The sequence below is a fragment of the Pleurodeles waltl genome, chromosome 9 (genome assembly GCF_031143425.1).
Source record: "Pleurodeles waltl isolate 20211129_DDA chromosome 9, aPleWal1.hap1.20221129, whole genome shotgun sequence".
In the NCBI taxonomy this organism is placed as follows: domain Eukaryota; kingdom Metazoa; phylum Chordata; class Amphibia; order Caudata; family Salamandridae; genus Pleurodeles; species Pleurodeles waltl.
This window is the reverse complement of record NC_090448.1, coordinates 1,140,791,951-1,140,814,439: the sequence shown is the minus strand read 5'-3', so window position 1 is coordinate 1,140,814,439 and position 22,489 is coordinate 1,140,791,951. Positions and strand designations below refer to the sequence as shown.

Sequence of the window (22,489 nt, the reverse complement as noted above, 5' to 3'; positions counted from 1 at the left end):
ACCAATTGATCCATAGAGCATTGCCCTTGGATCGAGGGTGTGGGTACCTGGATGCAAAGTTTGGGTATTTAGCATTTTCCCTTGTTGCGAAGAGGTCTATGTCTGGTGTTCCTCACATGCAAAATTACTGTTGAATCACTTGTGGGTGAATCTCCCATTCATGTGTTTGTTGCTGCGTCCTGCTTAAGAGGTCCGCTAGAATATACTCTGCCAACAGGTGAAAGCGATTGTGAATGGCCCACTTCCAAATTGTCTGTGCTAGAACGGACAATTGAGATGTGTGTCCCCCCTGTTTCTGCAGATTGTTGTCATGTTGTCAGCTTTTATTAACACTGTTGTGTGTGATTAGTGGCTGGAATGCTTTGAGTGCTAAGAACACTGCTAGCAATTCCAGGTGGTTTATGTGGTAAGTCTGCTGTACGGAGTCCCATTCTCCCTGTATCGTAAGATTGTTGCGATGGGCTCCCCAATCTGTCAGTAGTGATTATGGTCTGTGGCACAGGGTCCTGAAATGGCCACCCTTTTGATAAGTTGGTGTGATTCCACTGTTGCAGAGTTGTAAGTCCGGCGGTCTAACAACACTAGATCATGAAGTTGACCCTGTGCCTGCGACCACTGTTGCGAGAGAAACTGTTGTAGGGGTCTCATGTTCAAACGTGCATTGGCTACTATTGCTATGCACGATGCCATCATTCCTAATGGTTTCATGATAAACCTTACTGTGTAATTTTGATTGTATTTTACCTGTGATATGAGATTATGGAAAGCTTGAATTCTCTGTGGGGTTGGGTAAGCTAATGCAGACTGAGTGTTCAGAATTGCTCCAAAATACGGTTGTATTTGCGCTGGTTGGAGATAAGATTTTTGGTAATTGATTGTGAACCCTAGACTGTGTAGGGTGTCGATTGTGTATTGTGTGTGCTTTTGACAGGTTTGAATGGTGCTGGCTTTTATGAGCCAGTCGTCCAGACAGGGAAAGACATGTATATGTTGTCTTCTGAGGTATGCTGCTACTACTGCAAGAGGTTTGGTGAATACCCTTGGTGCTGTTGTTACTCCAAAGGATAGCACTTTGAACTGGTAATGCTTGCCTGCTATCAAAAATCTTAGAAATTTGCGATGTCCTGGATGTATGGGGATGTGGAAGTAAGTATCTTTCAGATCTAATGCTGTCTTGTAGTCATGTTTTTGTAGTAGTGGAATGACATCCTGAAGAGTAACCATGTGGAAGTGATCAGGGAGGATGTACTGATTGAGGGGTCTGAGATCCAGAATTGGTCTGAGAATACCATCCTTTTTTGGTATAAGGAAGTATAGAGAATATACTCCTTTTCCTTGTTGAGCTATAGGTACCACTTCTATTGCACCTTTGAGTAGAAGTGATTGTACTTCTTGTTTTAATAGAATGAGATGCTCCGGAGTTAGTTTGTGTGAACGAGGAGGAATGTTTGGTGGTGTGGAAGCGAGTTCTAGACAGTAACCATTTAGGATAATTGATAGAACCCACTGATCTGTAGTGATGTTTTGCCAGTGTGGATAAAAATGTACCAGTCTTCCCCCAACAGGAGATGTATGCTGTGTGGGGATGGTGAGAAAGCCACTGTTTATTTGATTGTGAGGAGCCTCTAGATATGGAGGATTTACCTCTTCCTCTACTGTTTAATCTTCTATAGGAGCCGCTAAATGATCCTCGACTGTAGAATTGTGAGTATTGTTTTTGATGGGTGGTTGTTGTTTCCGTAGCCGATTGTGTGAAACCCCCTCCAAATTGTGGTCTACGTAAATTACCCCGGTGGGTGTGGTATACAAAGCCCCCATGACCTTAGCTGTTTCTGAATCTTTTTTTAAGTTTGAGTATCTGTGTCCACCTCATGGCCAAATGCACTCTCTTTATAAAAGGGCATGTTTAAATCTGCCTGCTGTAACTCAGGTTTTAAACCTGAACATCTTAACCAGGCATGTCTCCTGATCAGCACACTGGTGTTAACTGATCTGGCTGCTGTGTCAGCCACGTCCATAGCATATCTAATAGCATTGATGGATATCGCTTGCCCTTCATTAACTATTTTCTGTCCCCTTTTCTGGTGTTCTGGAGGGAGGTATTGTAACAGCTCCTCCATTTCGTCCCAGTGTGATCTGTCTTATCTAGCCAAAAGAGCTTTTGAATTGGCTATCTTCCAGTGATTTGCAGCTTGTGAGGCCACCCTTTTCCTAGCTGCATCTATATTCCTGCTTTCCTTATCACTACTTGATTATATGCTGTAGTATCTTCAGGTGGGGAGGGTCTGGCAGGATATAACTGAGGGTCATTTGGTAAGATGGGATCTGAGTCATATGTATCCCATGAGTCTGTGTCCTGTTGGTCATCACTAAGATCATCCCGTGTGGTGAGACGGAGGATGTATGTGCTGATAGTTGTGCCTCATATGTGGGTGATGGTGGTGGGGGTGGTGTGGAAGAAAGAACAGGAGAATGTGGTAGTGAAAGCTGATTCTGCTTTTCATCCTCTCACTGTTGTTTTTGCTTGAAGAACTTCTTTGATGGGGGTACATCTTTTGAAGTGTCTTTAAAAGAATTTCCTTTTAAAAGACATTGGAGGGGAGGCAATTATTCTTCCTGTGTCTTTCTGAATAAGTATATTTCTTTGTTTGGCATCCATCACCTCTAAAATGGGTTGAATGTCTGTATATTCCTGGGTCGAAGTAGTTTCTTTACTACCCATGGCTTTCGACTCCGAAAGTTTATGTTTTGGTCGAACCGAAAGTGTCAGCTCCAAAGATGATGAAATTCTTTTCAGCTCCGAAGATGTTGCTGATCTTTTTGGCTCCAAAGTTGTGTTTCGGATTTTCGGCTCGACTCAGAGACTGTTGTAGGAATCTGTTTGGTCGAAGCAGAGTGCACCTTAGTCTTAAATCTCGGTGCAGACTTTTTTTTCGAATCCGGTCATGGCCCGAAGGCAGTGGTGGATCGACGACTAGTGTTGGAGTCTTTTTAGTCACTTTTGTGTGGTGTGATGGGGCAGTTATACTCACGTATTGCGCCGCAGGCGCGCAGTGGCTGTCGTCTTCTGAATGTTCTTTGGAGTCTTGGATGGAAAAGACTGACCCTAGTCGAACTTGTCCAGTGTGTCTTCTTTTGATTTCGATGCCATCTCGAGACAACAAGCTCTACGGTCCCGAACAGTCTTTTTAGATCGAAAAGATCTACAGGCGTCACAATTGTCCTCTTGATGGTCTGGAGACAGACAAAGATTACACACAGAATGTGTATGGGAATTTAGCGTGACACCGAGGACCGAATTGAAATGGAGTTCATTCCATCAGACTCACATTGAAGTAGGCCCTTAAAGGGCGTTGCCCTTGTAAGGGCGAGAAATTCAACCCCAACTGCCTAAATCAGATCTAATACAGTATAGATAGAAACATGATCGAAAACAATACTGGTGATATTATAGAATGAGTAGAATAAGTTTTGAATTACTGAATCGAGATTCACCAGATCGAGAGGAAACACGTCTGAACCCGACGGCGGAAAGAAAACTATCTAGCAAAGGACTCGATGCGCATGCACACTATCACCGAGAGGATAAGTCACTCGATCTCGTGACTTGAAAAAGCTTCTTCGAAGGAACAACTTGTAACACTCCGAGCCCAACACTAGATGGCAGAATATGCACAGCATGTGTACTTGCAGCTATACATGCCATCAAACATAAATACATACATATATATGTCCAAAAGTAACATGTTATCCTCGTTAATTTTTCCATAGGAAATTTAGATACAGCCAAACGGTTGAACGGAATGTCACCAAATTTGGCAGAGAGCTAGATCTTGGTCCAGAAAGTGTGTTTTTTGTTATATGGTTTAATACCATTCAGTAGTTTTCATGAAATTTAGGCTCAAAGACTGTGTATTTCATGCTGTGGAGGATCCCCTGGGGCGATAAAACACGATGAGATCTAAAGGGCGCCACTACATCGACAACAATGCAGTGGTAGTGGTTTTAGTCAGTCCCCTTTCCTAAACAAAATGTGAAAAAGATAAGGGGATGGGGGAAGGGTAGAGATAGCCTGCACAGGGGCCTGGGGGGTGGAGGGCCGAGAGGGACACCTCCTGGAGCCAGAATCTTTTTTTTTTTTTTTAAGTTACAGTGCATTAGTAGTGGATCTGCAAGTTTATCGTAAAATTAAAAAAAAAAAGCATGAACTCTAGCACTACAAAAAAACAAAACCCTGGGGTGGGCCAGGACCTGGAAGGGTAGGGGTGGTTTGGGGGTAGAAAAATAGGTTTATTTAGGGAGGGGGTGGGCTGCCACCTCACTATCCCCTGGGGCCAACACATCTAATTAAATAGGAAGGGGCATGCGGCCTCCCTCCCCAAGCCCCTTTGATGTCCTGAGTCCCCCATTTCTCAGAGCAATACACATAATCCCAGAGTCGTAATCAGCCTCCGGAGACTCCCACAGCCAACACATATAATTAAAGGGAAGGGGGCTGGGGGCTCATGACCCCTTCTCCAATATTAAATAAGCATAATTATAAATAATAATATAGAATGGCAATGTCTGTTCATTTATAATTCACTACTACTAACAAGAAGCACCCCATATTGCCTTAGGGCATTTTTACCCAACATATTTTCTTGCAGGTGATGCCCCTAATGGAGGCTGGGGCATCTCCAAACATTTTCTTTTCAATGTTGTGGGGGACTGCGGGGAGTGCAGCAGCCCTCAGCAAGATTTAAACAAATATCAATAAGTTTCCTGGGTCATTAAATCCATGAATCCAGGAGAGAGAACTGTATATTTTTTTTAAAAGCACACTTAGCTGGAGCTCTGTACTCTTCAGCGGGAGTACTCTAGAGGCTGGTTCTGTGGTTGCGCTATGTGCTTTACAAAATGTTACAAGAAAGCCTTAAAGACATATTAATGTTTTTTTAAAGAAATGATTTATATAAAATATTTTATGACAATCACTTATTAATCACTGCAATGTGTGAATTCATAAAATATACGTGTGACCATAGGTATTGGTGACTTTGACAAAGCTAGTATGGTTTGCCTTACTTAAAAATACACTTTATATTGGTACATATAGCCAGCTGCACATGTCGGGGTGGGTTGGTAACTGGAAACGCTCCCTTCACTCTACGTGCTGATTCCTCCTTGGTAAGCTTTTGAAAACTAATAACAACACAACATTTTAACCTTTAGTTTTAGCTGTTATTTTTATTGTGAAGGTTGCAACCATTTTATCTGTATGTTGATTAGCAATTGTGTTATGCTGAGCACTTATAGGTTTTTGTGTATGACACTTTATGACTTAAATTAACACAACAAAGCATTAACAACTGCATTTTTCTGTAGTATATGTATTTAAAAAAATGCGTGCCCAGATTCTAGTTTTGCTTCCATTGCAATTGACTGGTTTGCTCTCAGTCTGTCTCTTTCAATAGAAGTCTATACAGAAAAGACTCATATTTCAGGAAACCAAATTTAATTTGTGAACATGGAACCAAGTTTTTGACATGCAAGGAATCTCATCCCCTGAAGGACATCATATCTCCTCCCCAAAAATGATGAGATGGAATCTCCTGCCAGAAGAACAAGTTACTAACCTTCGGTCATGTTCTTTCAGGTGGATACTTTAACAGCAGATACCTCACTGTTAGAATAAACAGAGGCACCAGAATGGAACCAGAAGATTTTTCAGCATAGCCCCTGCATGTCATGCAGCTCTGCGTTGACTCCAATTCGGCCTGAAAGTGACTGCTGAAGCCGCACCATGGCGCAACCCAAGCAAGAGGAGCTCTCTTTCTTTTTGGACACAACAGCCGCCTCGGATGCGGAGTCCAAAATAGTTGTTCATGTCTGCATTCAAGTCTTTAATTTGGGATATTTTAGATGGATAAGAGCCTATTCCACATAAGGGGAGGAGGGAGGGTAGTGAAGAATCTGTGGCTATCTACCAGAAAGAGCATTACTGAAGGTAAATAACTTGTTGTTCTGATGCATACTTCTAACTGCAAATTCCTCATCGTTATAACAGAAAACAAATCAGTATCTCCCCCAGTAGTGAGAATGTGCCAAAAGTCCTGCAGGAACCAGAAGGCCAAAATGCCCTTTCCATTCTGCTTGGGTAATAATGCTTTATGAACGTGTGCACTAATGCCCAAATCGGAGCATACCAAATACTTAAGGAAGACACTCCATGTGCTAGTGCAATGGTAGCAGCCTTGGACCTGGTGGATTAAGCCCTTAATCCTTCAGGATGTCGCTTTTTGGCCAACCTGTAGAGGCCTATCACTTCAATACGGTCCACTTTGCACTGCTGTTCCTTTCCCTGGAACAGAAAACACCACAAACAGCTGATCATCCACCTGGTGGTCTTTGTAAAAGCTGAGTGCTCTTTTGGAGGTCCTAATGATGAAGCCTCTCCTCCTCTTTCAAGGGGTCAGGTGGGGCAAAGAACATCAGAAGAGTGCATGACTGTCTAACATGAAAGGGAATCACAACTATCTGTATGAAAGTTGCTCTTGATCACACTAATTTGACCCGAAGGAAGGTGGTGTAGGGCGGATGGGCTGACAACGCTTGAAGCTCACTAATACAAGCTGAGGTGATTGAGATGAGGCAGACCAGGCTCAGGATCAGGAGTCGTAGGGGGCAGCTGTGTAACGGCTCAAAAGGGGTACACATAAAGAAGTTGTACGTACGTTTGATGTGATAGAAGTGACCTTACTTTACCCCTGCTGTTTTTTTTAGAAGAATTTGTGAATGGTATGATAGTGCGTGTGTGTGTTGCGAGTGGTGACTGTTTGAATTAAGGTTTTTAATAGTATGTGAATTAAGGTTTTTAATAGTATGTGATGTCTGTGGCCCAGTTATGTACTTATGTGACTTGTGCCATATGATAACAAATTATTTTTTGTTTGATATTTTTGAGATTTGAATACTGCAGTGTATCATATAATGAATGGTGAACACTAAAATTAGATTTGTACAGTTAATACAATTTTTTTTGCCATACACGCCTGCTTATCTTGAATCCATTACGCTCCAATGAGTGTATTATATATTAATTCTAGTATGGTTGTTAATTTTTATTTTAGACTCTAGCCAGCTATTTTGTAGTTTTCTATGTTGTACCCCCTGGTTTGTGTTGCTTAGGCATTATTCTTTTTTCAGGGGCTCTCTTCTGAGTCAGAACCTAGCTTTTGGGGGCCTGTACTAGCAGGCTCTCAGGAGATGGGTGCTGCATTAGGAAGGCATGGTCAGCCAGAGCAGGTCTGTGATGACTTGCCGCCAGTCTGTTTACAAGGGGGGTGGAGGGGAGTCGGAAGCATTAGGGTTTAGCACAAGTGCCAATGAGGGTGTCAGTCAGGGCCTTACTGAACAACAGTAGTGGTTCAGATGAGGTCTGTAGGGGTTGTAACGCTCCTATGACATTGGTTTTTACCTACACAGAAGGCAACTGCAAATCTAAGACTTTAGCTGCACATCTAATGACCATGGCAAAAGAAGCGGACTCTTCTGTGGAAGGGCTGAGGGGAAATCCATTCTCATGTCATGGGAAGAGTCCAGAACACTGATCTCTTGGAGGCCCAAATATAAAGTGTCATTGTCATATCGGGAACTTGTCCCCGCCATCACCATTGTCACCAAAAGCTGGTTGGTCTCATCTGAGTCTGATCCAAAATGTTACTGGAGCACTGGTGAGTGGCACCTAGGCAAAAGCACTGTCTTATCACAGTTAAGAGTGAACTGGGGCCAGGTACATTGTAAAAGCGCCAGAACATGCTTCTGCTGGCGTGGAGACTGTTGGAACTGGAGAGAACAATGGGATAGACGCCTCCTCCAGCAGCGTTGGTGCTAGTGCTGATGTGGCAGGAACCAATATTGATCATGGTGTTAGCCATGGAGTCAGTTCCAAAGTCAGAGCTGAACCTGAAGCAGGTTCAGAAGGCACAAACCGCACCGTCAACAAACTTGCTGCCAGTAACCCTGCTGGAGGCCTCCATGGACCTGAAGGCACGCTAAAGGAAACTGGCAAGGCGCCAAAGATGAGGCGCATGGGCCCTTTAAATGCCTCAATCAGTTGTGGTACCACCGACAGACCTAGAAATTCAGTATGCATTGGAATCTTTTTTAACTAACCATTTAAATCTTGTATTCGTGAGACCTACAAGACATAATCCACCTCTCTAAACCTTTCAACCTCAGTTCTGATCCAGCATCTGCCTCCCAATGGACCTTCAGATCCGATAAAAACAAGTGACTTTCTCACAGCTTGGACCATGTTTCAGGACGGATTGTAAAACCACAAGCTTATCAGGTTCATTGGCATACGTGTTCCATGTTTTCAAGCCTGCTCTCACTAAGGAACAGCAAAACTGTGCAGGTTTAAAGACCTACACCTCTAGTCCACATTATAAATCCCTACTTGCCAGTATGCATTTCTACTACCTTCTGAGCCATCTTCCTGAACAAAAAGTATATTTTCAGAACATGACAAGTTGCTATTTGGTGTAAAATGTATTTATTTTCAAAATACTTTCTTAGTTGATATTGTGAGAGCTTATGCATGCAGACTCTGGGACAATTATTGCCTATGTAATTGCATAACTATAGTGTCAGGAGAGCTAAAGCCCGATTAAAACACCATAACCATAACAATTGACAAATAAGCCCCACTTTTACTAGCCAATTCCTGTTGCTCTCCCAACCAACAAAAGAGATTTTACTGAAGATTTCATGGACAGGTTTGAATAAGTTTGAAATATCTACAATTTAGTGACCTAGAAATCTGGTTTGAAATATTAAACATATGTCATCCAAATGCTATCTTATCAATGCTAAATTCAACTTACATTCGACGTAATTTTCTCCAACCCAGAACTAACAACTATTCAACAAAATGCACCTCTTACATGGACTGATTAGAACACCATCATCATCTTCTCGTTCAAGATCCCAAATAAAATATCAATGAAATCGCATCAGCCTCTACAACCTACAGGCAGTGAAACGAGCTAAACATGCAGGATACAATTTGGAATCACAGCTAACAGTAAAACAGTAAAAGCTCAACTGGAAACAAACTCAGCAGAAACACTATGAATGGATTGCCTCTATCTTGGGCATATTAATCCAAAAACTAAACTCTGAACATGGCAAATGGTACAAGAAGGGCCCTGGAATGATGGTACAGCAGTAAACTATTACAGGACGAATCTCAAAACTTCAACACAGATGGCTCAAGTCCAAGAATACTGAAAACTGTACATTGTATTGTATCTTTGCAGGCGAATCATACATAAAGAAGGCCAACAAACCTACTACTCAATCAAGCAGCTCAACAATGCCAACTGAATGCCAAACCAAGGAACTCCATACAATTGTACCAGAAATTCACAATCCAAAGAGATGTCAAATCACCACCACACATTTATAAAACTTCTGCAATAAACTACCAATGCAATATCAGAGAAATAAATGCTCAACTGCTCTCGTATTATACAGCCAAAAAGAAACACAGCAGATATATGACCTCCATCTACATCAGCCTTTGAGTAAATTAATACCTCACAATTTGAAGAACTACTAGAATCTAGCAGCCCAGTCTACACATTTCCAAAAATATTCCTCAATCAGCATTTATCCCGGTCAAAAATGTTATTAATTAATTCCTTAAAATTAGGACCTCCTAATGATAATGAAGAATGTATGAGTTCACTACTTAAGCAGACCAACTTGGACCCTCAAGACCCCAACAACTACAGATAAATCTCCAATGCACTCTCCCTTAGCAAATTTATGGAGAGAAGTCACTCTTTAAATCTCAGAACTCTAATTAGAACACAAACTACTCTGTCTGGAAAATAGGATCCCGCCCCGGGAAAGGGATCAAATCTGTACTAATTGCAGTTCGCGATCACCTATGTTGAACTTATGCCCTCTCTGTAGGTATAAAAATGGGACCCTCAGACCCACTCTTCAGTTCACTTCTGGGCCTGCTAAAGGACACTCCGAAGACTGCACTGTGCTTACAGGAATCCACACGGTCTCATTTTCTGACTAAAGACACATAGCTTCACGGATCCTCCAAGAATGAGGGAAGGCTAAATAGGCAGAATCCATTTACAAACAACCCCTAAAATCAGGGAGTACAAAGTATCCCTAGAAACATACCACCTATGCATCTGTCTCGAACAAATACATAATAGAATGCTCAATGAGAACCCTAGGGATTGTACACACTCAAAATCGTACCAGACAAAACTGTATATCCTGCTATCCAAACATATTGCATAACTCTGTGCCCTGTATTAAAAACAAGTACAAAGTCAAACAATTTAAAAAATGTTAGTATGTATGTAAACAACACTACAGTTGTTTATATATATATATATATATATATATATATATTTATAGATATATATATATATACATACATACATACACACACACACACAATCACTAGCAGAACAACAGAAGATGCATCATTTCTCAGCTACCCACAGGTTATCTCTTCAGTCTACTCTTTGTATTTCCTCAGACTGCATCCTATCCGAATATTCCTAAGAACTTTTATTGAAAATCAACATGATTTATAGGTAGGGATTATTCTCTTTCCTACCTTTCTATTCGAATTATACTCTCCTTACACCCCACTCTCTGCCTCTCTTGGTGTCTTTGAATGTACCCTACTCTGTCACATCCCCGCCTGCCTTACACTCTACTATACTTCAGTAAACTGACCATACCCTTTCTTACAAATCACAAACTCTCCTTCTAAGTAACAATTCCTGGAGTAACTAACCCTTTCTAGCCTGTCTACTCATACCACCGCCACGTGTCCTTCTGTGTAACCTCCCATTGCAGTATCTAACCTCCTCTACCCTATTTATATTTACCATTTTTTTCTACTTGCATGAACCTACCATAATAATGACACCTAATACCTATTAACTTTAACCACCACTAGAAACTATCACCAAAGCTGCTGGACACTAAAGGCTGTACTGCGTTAATAAAATGTATTGTTACTGCGTTAGGGGACAAGCCTCCGACCTGATGTACTTGTGTTGGCCCCACCACACCAGCCTGGGCTAAAAACCCATATCTTATTAGCGCCCACTACTTGGTTAACCAATACCTTTGGGTTACAGAATTGCGCCAATAACTTTGGGTTACAGAATTGCATGCCACACGCCATAAAGTGCCTAAACATCTGGTCAGGGGTAGCAAGCGATATGTATAAATAGAATTGTAACATAATAGAAAACAACGCATCATGTGCTAAGGTCTGCAAGCCACAAATATCAATGGGAGAACCGAACTAAAGCCGAAAAAAGTGTGCTATACAAGTCTTGAGAGACAAAAATAAAGTGAAGTAATTGAAAAGTCAACTACATAATCAGTGTATGAGGAGTCATGTAAAACATGACAGGGGTATGAAAAAGGAAAAACATTTCATTGTTTTTGGACATTTGTCTCTTAGCTCAGTAGATCAGCTTATGGTCATACATTGAGTAACCTTTATTGAAATTCATCTCGAAACAAACTTCGAAAGGTGTGCCACATAACGCCAAGGGTGAGCGAAAAGGCAAGTAAGTGGGTTAGTGGTGAGCACTTGATAAATTATTATTATATGTAGAGCCTGAGCCACAATATGCACTAAAAATATGAGAAATTATACTTACACCTCTTACTTCAAGCTAAATGCTGTCTAGCTGATCCAAAAAATACATTTCAGGAACTGAGCTACAGTGAAGTAAAGTTGTGTTCCTAAGTTGCCACTGTGTTAAAGCTGAGACGCATGCCTACCATTTGTGGTCACGCAGTCTACAACACACCGCAGGAGTTACCACCTTTTGACTTTACTTGTATATGAAAGAACATCACTGAGGAAAATTTATGGCAATGTTTAATGTCTTAAGGTGTTTTAACAATTATATGGTCAAAACAATGTATTTTTATATTTAAGCAGTGAAAACTCATTAACAAATCTTAATATATTTTGATTATGGTACACACCAACATAGCAATTAGTTCCCAGAAAGTGACAAGCGCCTCCTGATTTTACAGCCTCTCTATGGGACAGATATGGGTTAAACTGCAGTTCATAGAACGATTTAAAATGTATTTTCCAGTGTCTAAAACGTCAATCTTAGTGGAAGCAGAAAAATACAGTTAGAGGACACAGCTTGCCATGTTTTTCTTTTCTTTTTTTTAAAGTGCACTGAGGGTTTTAACAGAGGGAAATGCCCTAGCAGGAAAATGCATGGAAGCGATTCATTTTTTGTATTTAGGAAAAAAAAAACATAAGACATCACTACTTACACTAACACCACCTGTTAAGTTGTCCAACTGCTTTGCAAAATTATTTTGTAAAATGCACACTTGGTTTTATCTCTTCAATATTTTTTGGAGTGGATGAGCCCCACCGTCGCCAATACTCCTATTGACAGGGTCTGACATGCTTGAAACACCATGAATTATAGAATAATTCAAGGGTGCCCCTGCACAGCTATCTGTAAAATAAGCTTTTTTGTCCATTTAACCTGCAAATTGTGCTGTAAAACGCAAAATGTGATCCCATTGTTTTCTAAAGGCTCTCTCCTGGAAGGGGAAAGAAGATCAACACTTGGAATACACCCAGAACTCTGAAAGTTCAAATATTGTAAGTGAATCACTATATTAAATGGCACACAATGTTATCATCTTTCTGCGTTTTCAAACATCTGTTGCAAAATAAACTGCTGCCTATATTTTATTACAGTTTTATGTTCAGCAAAGGTTTAGCTAAAAAGACAACACAAATTCAAACCTCTAGAGAGGAGGCAAACACAATCCATCTCCTACCTTCACTGGGAAGCTGCATTTGCCAGTTCGAACGGACTCTTCATCTGTTTGCCACTGGTGAGGCCTACTTGCCTCTGGGACAAATACATCTTTCTTTCGTCTGAAGCTTTGCCTTAATTTGTTCATTTCTTGGGTGTCAGGTTCGAAATGAAAAAAAAAGAGGAAAGAGAATTAAGACAGCCGAATGGACAGATGTGACTCTCCCTCAACTGTTAGGACAAAAGATATAGGACATAAGTAAAACGTATCTTTTGCGAGGTTACAAGAAACTACAGGAGTGATTTCTTAGAGGTAAAGCACTACATAGTAGGAACTGGCTGGCGGCATCGCACATCTGTCCATTGCCAACAGGTCACTTCTACTGCAGTGCATGGATAGTGAGGTGCTGCAATCATGCTTTTTAAATCAAAGCCTCCACGAAATTTTGCAACAGAATCTCCCTGTTGACAACACTGTCTGTATGTGGGATTGCAGCTATTCTGTTTACAGGAATGTGACGGGTAAGGGCAGAAGTGATGCTCTGAGCATGGCAGGTGGATGGAGCTTACTGCTATGCCACCCCTTCTCCCAACCCTACTGAATATGCCCCTTTCAGACATGTGCCACACCCCCATGCCCGCGTCCACCCCGATGTCCCCTAGTGCTCAGCAGCATCCTTTTTCTGTTCACCCTCTCTATCCCCACACCTACGCCTGAGTTCTCTCAGTACCGTCTTCTAAGGCTATGCCCTATACGGACCCCTAAGTTGGGCGCCCACTATATTAGGTCATTACTTATGCAAATTAACATTTAGAATGGCTGTAAATAGACACGTACCGCCTAACAGTATGCACCACATGCAACAAAATTAATAGCTACAAAATGATGAATATGGTTTGTTGCATGCTGTAATGACATGCTAACTTTTTTTAAAGTAGCCAGGGCACACTCGGTCTCTTCCTGTACTTGTATTCCATTCGCTCACTCACCCTTTTGTAGATGGCGGGGAAGAGGTGAAGGGCACTGGCGGGTGAAGAGAGCTCGTGGCCACAGGAACGTCCGAGCCACCATGCACCAGGTAACAATGAGAGGCGTGCAGGCACAGTAGTCCACTGTATGGGGTTTGTTTGCCCCAGGTCGGCCACTTCGCTCTTACGTTTCTCACTGCCCTATTTGATTTCCTATCTGACATGAGGTGCTCAACCCCTGAACCATCTCCTCTGGATCCCAATAGACACGATGCTGAACCCAGGTCCCATCCCCTCTGTATCCCATGTATCTTCTCTCAGCTCCAGAGTTCTGCTCACCCCCCACCACCCCCTGGTGTTCAGTCCCACTCCTGTCTACCTGTATGCTGCTGAACATCTCTTCCTCCCCTTTCCGGAGTCTGTGTCCCATCCTGCCTCTACTTCAGCCACTCCATACTCTACCCTCTCTCCTGCTCATAGAGCTCTACTCTTCATTCCCAACTTTCCAAGCAAAAAGATTTACCTTCTCGCTAACTTATTGACACTCTGCCCCAAAAGACTGGGTTCCGACTACATGTTTGACCAGCATGGTTCTGGATAAATCCCTGTCTCCGTGTATTGTACGGACACTGAATTTAAATTGCATTTATATAGCCCGTGCTACTGCTGATGGGGTGGTGAAGCGCTATCCGTCGAGCGGACGCTATCCGGGACCCCAAAATTACAGGTCAATCCACTGGTAACAGAATTAGTCTTCCGCTCTCAAAGACACTATTCCGTGCATCTACTCCAGTCTCTGTGGTACATGAATGACTTGGGTGTGTGAACATTACAAGAGGTTATGTGAAAAGCAAATGGCTAATGGACCAAAGGATATTGTTAGATTACAGGGATATGATTTCAAAGGAAGAGAGATTAAGACCGGCAAGGGATTTAGAGTAGTCTTTGTATACAGGACACATGCAAAAGGTAGAATGGAAAGAGCAGGTCATTCCAAAGTAAATACGAGAAAACATTCAATGTTTAAGTCAAGATCAATTTTTCATACAGATTTTTTTAGGAATACAGCAGAGGGAATTGTATCTATAACAACGCAATTTGTGAATGTAGACCTGTAGAAAAAAACATTTTAAACTGTGCTCTAAAGGAATGTTGCTTTTGACAGTTTCCTAGAAACGCTTTAACTTTCAAGGGATGGCAGATGCTTGCTGTACCACAAAGCGCAACCCCAGTGCTTGCTGGAACCCCAGTCACAAGCGGCCCTCAAGCAGTGACATTTACACATATCCCAGTAGCTGTAATTACCCTTTGAATTTGTCATCACCATTGAGAGAGCTCTTGGGCACATCACCCCACCCTGGGGGCGATGTAGATAATTGGAAACCCAGAAAGGAAGCCCGTGTGTATCTTCTGCACCAGTACATTAAATACCATGACGTAGGTGCCATTGTTTTGTGTCAATCCTTGGAAACAGAACGAAAACAAGTACATTATACCTTATAAAAACTGCAAAATGATATTTATTGTCGAGACTCCGTGTGAGACACGGTAGAAACCTCGGAAGCGTTTCATTTCGCAGGCCCGAGTAGATGCTTCCGAGGAAAGTACAGGATGGTTTGCCAAGAGGTTGCTGGACACACAGCTGCTATGATTCTCCCATGGTGCCTGCTTCCAGGTAGAGTAACATGCAGAGCGCAAGTAGGGCAGCAGAACAGAGCCCGGGCAGGCATCCAGCTCCTTAGTAGGGCTTTGACAAAGCTCCACAGGAGCAGGCAGGGCAGGTTTCAGAATACCAAGTCTTCCTGACTCCGGGTCATACACTCCTACCGACAGCAACCCGCACTTGTCACGTTTGTGGTATAGAAATACAACTTTCAACATTTCTCTTTATAGAGACAAGTGGAACAGACATATTCCCAGGGGTCCTCTAGGCACTGCCAGCCCCACGATCCCACCGCAAACCCTTCCGAGGACTTCAGGTGACTTCATCTTGCACTAAGGATTGCAGGAAGACTTCGCTTCCCAAGGGAGTTTGTAACAAACCTACAACTACCTTACCTTCCGTAGATTTGTTTATGTCCGTTCTTTATCGCCTCCACACAATAATTACCCTATTAAGTATGACCAAAACTATTCATTCAGAAACTATGAGCCTGATTGAGATCTTGGTGGACGAGTTACTCCGTCACCAGGGTGATGGATATCCCTTCCACTGACATATAAATCCTATTATATCGTATGGGATTTATATTTCGGCAGACAGGATATCCTTCACCATTGTGACGGAGTAACCCGTCCGCCAAGATCTCAATCAGGCCTTATATTTACATTCTGGCGGGTGACACATTAGTGCCACAAGAGGAATCCTACCGGACTGCTACAGTATCCAAAAGATGGACTATGACAGAATACAGCTAGACTCATCTTACATCCTTGCCAAAGGAGCAGCACTTCTCTATGCAGTGGAATCCTGCCGCTGACGGTGGCACCTTAACCCTGTTCAAGGAGAGACCACCTTAGCTGTCTTGCAAAGAGTGACTCCACAACTTGCAGGTAGGAGGGCTGTACTTCTGTTGTGAGGACTGCAGCTGAAACTGAGGAACCGAGGGACGCCACGTGTACAACACTGCACCCATGAACCTTGTTGAAGGTTTGTTCCTCACCTCCTCTCCCTCGAATTGTGCCCCATTCGGTCCTGGAAAGTAGCGCCTTCCCTCACATTCTAGGAGGGTTTGCTGTCAACCATGTATTATGCAGACTACATCTCTGCAGCTCCAGGGCTGCCTTTGGTATACAGGGGTTCAATCTGATAGTCTCACCTTCAAACTGAGTGGAAAGCAATCAAAAACGTTCACATGTTAACACTTATCAAACGTGCTGCCAAGAGAGGTTGGACACTTCCCGTGATGCATAATCAATCCTCATGAAAGAATCTCAGAATCACAGAGGGAAAACATTCCCCGATCCGGCCTGTGAGACCTCCCTTCCACACAAGCCCCATTGGGTTCATCACGCTACCCATTGGAGCAAGACTCCCAAATTGCCCATCAGTCTTCCTCTTCATAGCCCCAAAGTGGCTAGATGGCGCAAATCAAATTCAGCTGCTCAGATAATATCAGTTGTAGCACTGTCAACATTGGCCACACAAGGTAGAAATTAGTGCTACAGCTAATATAAAAAATATACTGCCTCAGTATGCTTGCATTCTTTCAGGCGAGTTTAAGATAAATAAGGAATATATTATACGTTTTTCACCTCGATCTAATAAACAATGAGAAAAGATAGCAAGTTGGAGGAACTGGGCATGTGCCATTACTGGATGTGTTTATTGGTTTAAACTGAATTAGTGATGTATCTGGAGGCCAGACTGACCTCCACCCACCGCCCCCCCAGTGGTACATCAGCCAAAATAAGTCCCAAGCGCATTATAAGGCATTACACAATGCAGCTGCCTATGCTCTTGTCCACATGCTCCAACTGTTTAAAGGTACTCACCGTAGCACTGGTGTGCCCACTTCTTGGTGTAGAGGTAAAATGATGTCACTGTGTTCCTTAAAGCCCTACAAAAGAAAACAATGTGCATTTTATTATACATGGAACGTGCCTGGCAATACACTGCCAGGGTAACAGCCAAAGCAAGACTTTCATCGGCCATGTAAATGCGTGTTTTAGGAGTAGCTTAAGATGACATCTCCAGAGAGGCGGGGGATTCGCCAATGGGCACAGACACTATGGCAGCAGGCGGGGCACAGACATTGTATCCCCATTGAAGAACAGACACTTCCTCTTGGCTCCAGCAGCTGTTCGACCAAGTCACCTTAGAGAAGCATGAACAAAGACAGCATAAATGATTCAACAACTGCGCAGCGGAGCGTTTCAGGAAGTGGTGAGATCGCAGATTCCACGAGGTGACAATGGGTCCGAGAGCTGAAACTGCAAACTTCTGCAAAGAGGCGTCACCTTTTCATCGGACCATCAGAGCGCGCGATGCAAGACAAAGCGGGACCGATCTCAGTCACCCTGTGAGTATGCTTGCTTCCCGTTCACATGAAACACAGGAATAAAGGAAGGCACATTGACGCGACAGGTAGAAGCGAACACACGTACACGTTTCAGATTTAAAAATAAGCACAGGGCAATGGAGTTTGACATCCTTAAGGTAGGGATGGGATAAAAAGAGATGGATCTGCGTGGTCAGAACAAGCAATATGGGTTGAGGGGAGGTGAAGACGGGGGCGTGAAAAGGGACGAGGACTGAATCCCATATGTCCCTTGCCAGCTGGGATAGAAGGTAAAAACAACCATGTCATCATTTCCAAATCCAGCAGAGGAGGGGATGGAGGCTGGGTAGCATAGTGTGTGGCAAATCTGCCACCTCACATCTGGCACCGGTAGAGCTTGGAAGAGTTCCAAGAGCCTGAGCACTAGATGTGGAAGGCACCCCCAGCCTCCCTGAGATGCCGGATATGGAGGGCACCCCAAACCTTCTTGAGAGCCTGGATGTGGAGGACACCCCAAGCCTTCCCAGAAGGCCGGATGTGGAGGGCACCCCAAGCCATCCCGAGAGCTCGGATGCGGAATGCACCACAGGTATTCATGTGAGGCCGGATGTGGAATGCACCACAGGCCTTCATAAGTGGCCAGATGTGGAAGGCACCACAGGCCTTCATAAGTGGCCAGATGTGGAAGGCACCACAGGCCTTCATAAGTGGCCAGATGTGGAAGGCACCACAAGCCTTCATAAGTGGCCAGATGTGGAAGGCACCACAAGCCTTCATGAGAGGCCAGATGTGGAGGGCACCACAAGCCTTCCTGATGAGCCAGATGTGGAGGGCACCAAAAGCCTTCATGAGAGGCCGGATGCAGATGCACCATGTCTTCATGAGAGGCCGGATGTAGAATGTACCAAAGGCCTTCACGAGATGCCGGATGTGGAAGGCACCACAGACTTTCTTGAGAGGTCAGGTGTGGAATGCACCACAGGTCTCCATGAGAGGACGGATGTGGAGGGTACAACAGGCCTTCACCAGAGGCGGGATGAGGAGGGCAACACAACCCTTCATGAGAGGCCGGAAGTGGAATGCACCATAGGCCTTCATGAGTGGACAGATGTGGAGGGCACCACAGGCCTTCATGAGTGGACAGATGTGGAGGGCACAACAGGCCTTCATGAGATGCAGGATGTGGAATGCACCACAACCCTTCACAAGAGGCCGGATGTGGAATGCACCACAACCCTTCACAAGAGGCCGGATGTGGAATGCACCACAACCCTTCACAAGAGGCCGGATGTGGAATGCACCACAACCCTTCACAAGAGGCCGGATGTGGAATGCACCACAACCCTTCAAGAAAGGGCAGCAGTGGAGGGCACCACAACCCTTCACGAGAGGCCGGATGTGGAATGCACCACAGGCCTTCACGAGATGCCGGATGTGGAGGGCACCACATCCCTTCATAAGAGCCTGGACAAGCTATCAAAGATCAACAGCTGTTGCCTATATACTATGAGGACTCGGAAGAAACCCATTAAGATCTTTTCCCATTGCGTGTTACCAAGAGTCACCTAAATTGATCATGACTTGCAGTTTAAAAACTGAGTTAATTGATTAACGGACACGTTTTTTTTTTGACTGAACACGTAATCACAGTCTAAGCTGAAGACTTTTACAGCCATCGTTAGAGGGCTCCTGATCTTATACCTATTACATAAAAGTAGGTAGAGGGGCCGTCTATATGCAAATTAGCAAATGTGAAGGAACACCCTAAATCCGAAATTACTGATGAAACAGGATTCTGTCATTCTGGGGTTGTGGAATTACTCACAGTTTCGAGATAAAGCATGAATAACCTTTGTGATTAGGTTTACCCGTACCAAATCTCCCCCCCCCCCCCCATTTCCATGCTGATTTACCCTGCTGTCAGCACGAAAAATCTCAAAATAAAAATTAGGAATGCACAGTACTCCCCGCAATCCCTGTAATCCTAGTGTTTCCGGTAGCCTCTGTTACAGGCCCCAGTGTGATTAACTGGCCACTCAGAATATGGTTCCCGATGTTTTCCACAGATTGCACTGTCTGGAGCATTTTTCACCCAGAAGGTCTCTATAATTAAACAAAAGAGCTATTGGCTTTAGCAACGATGTGTAGCCATGCTGCACAGCAGCGTAGATAAAAATAATTTTAATACAGTGCTATGATGCAGCCAGCTCCAATGTATTTTTTTTCCAAAATAGCGCATTAGCACTGACAGCATCATTGGTCTTTTTAGGGTCGAGCACAAAGTGCTCTGTCCCTGGTGTAATCTCTCTGTGGGCTTTTAACCATGCCCATGTCAAGCCCATCAGTTTGGTTGGTTCGTGAGCTTGCCTTTTAAAATTAGCTTGATTTAATTAGTGAAAGGCATGCATATGTCATGCCTTTTCCGGTGTTTAGAACGCCTTGAGCTCACCGGCCAACTACTGAAAACATACGAGGCTCCATGTTTTCTGTATGGTTTCTGCTCTACTTTCTCTCTTTATTTCGTAGGCAGCGCAATCTCGCTGGGCAGTAGTCGAGCGCTCTGCATGACAGTGACCCGGTTACATGGATAATTGCACTTTTGCCGGTTACATGGATAATTGCACTTTTGCCGGTTACATGGATAATTGCACTTTTGCTGGTTACATGGATAATTGCACTTTTGCTGATACATTTCACTGCGAGCAAACTTTGGTTTCCTTTTGTGTGTTTGCTTTGCACTCATAGTGGCCATCGTCTCGATTATGTGAAACAGTTTTACTTTTCAGTTTATGTGGCAAGAAAAGTCCAGTTAGATATGTGAAACCGTTTTACTTTTCTTTTTCAGTTTATGTGGCAAGAAAAGTCAGGTTAGGAGTTTACAATGATAATAGCTATAACTCGAGCAAACGTGAGACCCACTGCATTGCAAAGGCTTGTTTTAAAACCTATTTGTAGTCATGTGCTCTCCATCCTCTCTTCCCAGTCCTCTACCTCCGCCTTCTTCTCTTTCAGTCTTCTCTGTGTTGCCTCGTCTCCCAAACCACTTCCCTGCTTGTTTGGGGGATGAGGTAACACCGAGGGAGGGCAGGAGAGAAGGACACGAGTGAGGGAGTCAACAGGCAAGAGGGTATGTGGAAGCACATGGATAATGGTGGGGGCGGGGTTTGAAGGGGCTAAGGAAGCAGGCAGACAGTAGGAAGCTCGGGGAGCACCCAAACAATGAAGGATGAGCAGAAGAGGCTAGGGCAAGCACATGGACAAAGGGGTGGGTGGAGGGGCTAAGGCAAGCACACCGACAGAGGGTGGGTCGGAGGGGCTAGGGCAAGCACAAGGACAAATAAGTGGGTGGGAGGGGCAAAGGCAAGCACATGGAGAAAGAGGTGGGTGGGAGGGGCCAAGGCAAGCATTCAGACAACAGAGGGTGGGTCGGAGGGGCTAAGGCAAGCACACAGACAACCGAGGGTGGGTCGGAGGGGCTAAGGCAAGCACATGGACAAAGAGGTGGGCAGAAGTGGCTAAGGCAAGGACACAGACAACAGAGAGTGGGTAGGAGGGGCTAAGGCAAGGACAGACAACAGAGGGTGGGTCGGAGGGGCTAGGGTAAGCACACAGACAACAGGGTGGGTCAGAGGGGCTACGGCAAGCACACAGGCAACAGAGGGTGGGTCAGAAGGGCTAGGGCAAGCACACAGACAACAGTGGGTGGGTCAGAAGGGCTAGGGTAAGCACACAGACAACAGAGGGTGGGTCGGAGGGGCTACGGCAAGCACACAGATAACAGAGAGTGGGTAGGAGGGGCTAAGGAAATCACATGGACAAAGAGGTGGGCAGAGGGTGCTAAGGCAAGCACACAGACAACAGAGAGTGGGTTGCAGGGGCTAAGGCAAGCACAAGGACAAAGAGGTGGGTAGGAGGGGCTAAGGCAGGCACACAGACAACAGAGGGTGGGTAGGAGGGGCTAAGGCAAGCACACAGACAACAGAGGGTGGGTCGGAGGGGCTAGGATAAGCACACACACAACAGAGGGCTGGTCGGAGGGGCTAAGACAAGCACACAGGCAACAGAGGGTGGGTCAGAAGGGCTAAGGCAAGCACACAGACAACAGTGGGTGGGTCAGAAGGGCTAGGGTAAGCACACAGACAACAGAGGGTGGGTCGGAGGGGCGAGGGCAAGCACACCGACAACAGAGGGTGGGTCGGAGGGGCGAGGGCAAGCACACCGACAACAGAGGGTGGGTCGGAGGGGCTAGGGCAAGCACACAGACAACAGAGGGTGGGTCGGAGGGGCTAGGGCAAGCACACAGACAACAGAGAGCAGTAGGGGTGGGCTAAGGCAAGCACATGGACAATGAAGGGTAGGCGGGAGGGGCTAGGGTAAGCACGCAGACATAGAAAGTGGGCATGAAGGGCAAATACACAGACAAAAGGGGGCGAGATCACTTGGCAAAAGCACATGGACAACATAGGATGGTTGGCTGGCGCAAGTACATGGACGCTAGAGGGTGAGTAGAAGGGGCAAGGACAAGGAGAACGCAGTGTGAGCAGCAGGGGATTTGTTTTGTTTTACATGCTGCTTTCATGCATGCACACTTAAAGAAAAAAAGTGCTATGACGTAGTCAACGCTGGCCATGTCATAGCGTTTATTTTTGTCTTTTTAAGTCCTGATGCACAGCA

At 44.4% G+C, this 22,489-nt stretch overlaps 1 protein-coding gene across 6 annotated transcripts in view; it reads right to left on the bottom strand.

The window, feature by feature from the left end:
• Positions 1-22,489, bottom strand: part of NUMB (NUMB endocytic adaptor protein) — a 184,917-nt gene that overhangs the window by 60,475 nt on the left and 101,953 nt on the right. For 5 of the 6 annotated variants that reach the window (XM_069208919.1, XM_069208917.1, XM_069208920.1 and 2 more), the window contains exons 2-3: positions 17,310-17,374; positions 12,868-12,995 (exon numbers count right to left, since the gene is read on the bottom strand). In XM_069208919.1, coding sequence (XP_069065020.1) covers positions 12,868-12,993 — 126 coding nt within the window. In that variant the 5' untranslated portion in view covers positions 12,994-12,995; positions 17,310-17,374. Of the gene's footprint in view, positions 1-12,867; positions 13,001-17,309; positions 17,375-22,489 lie in introns of those variants that run through there. The other variant, XM_069208918.1, reaches the window with a different exon arrangement.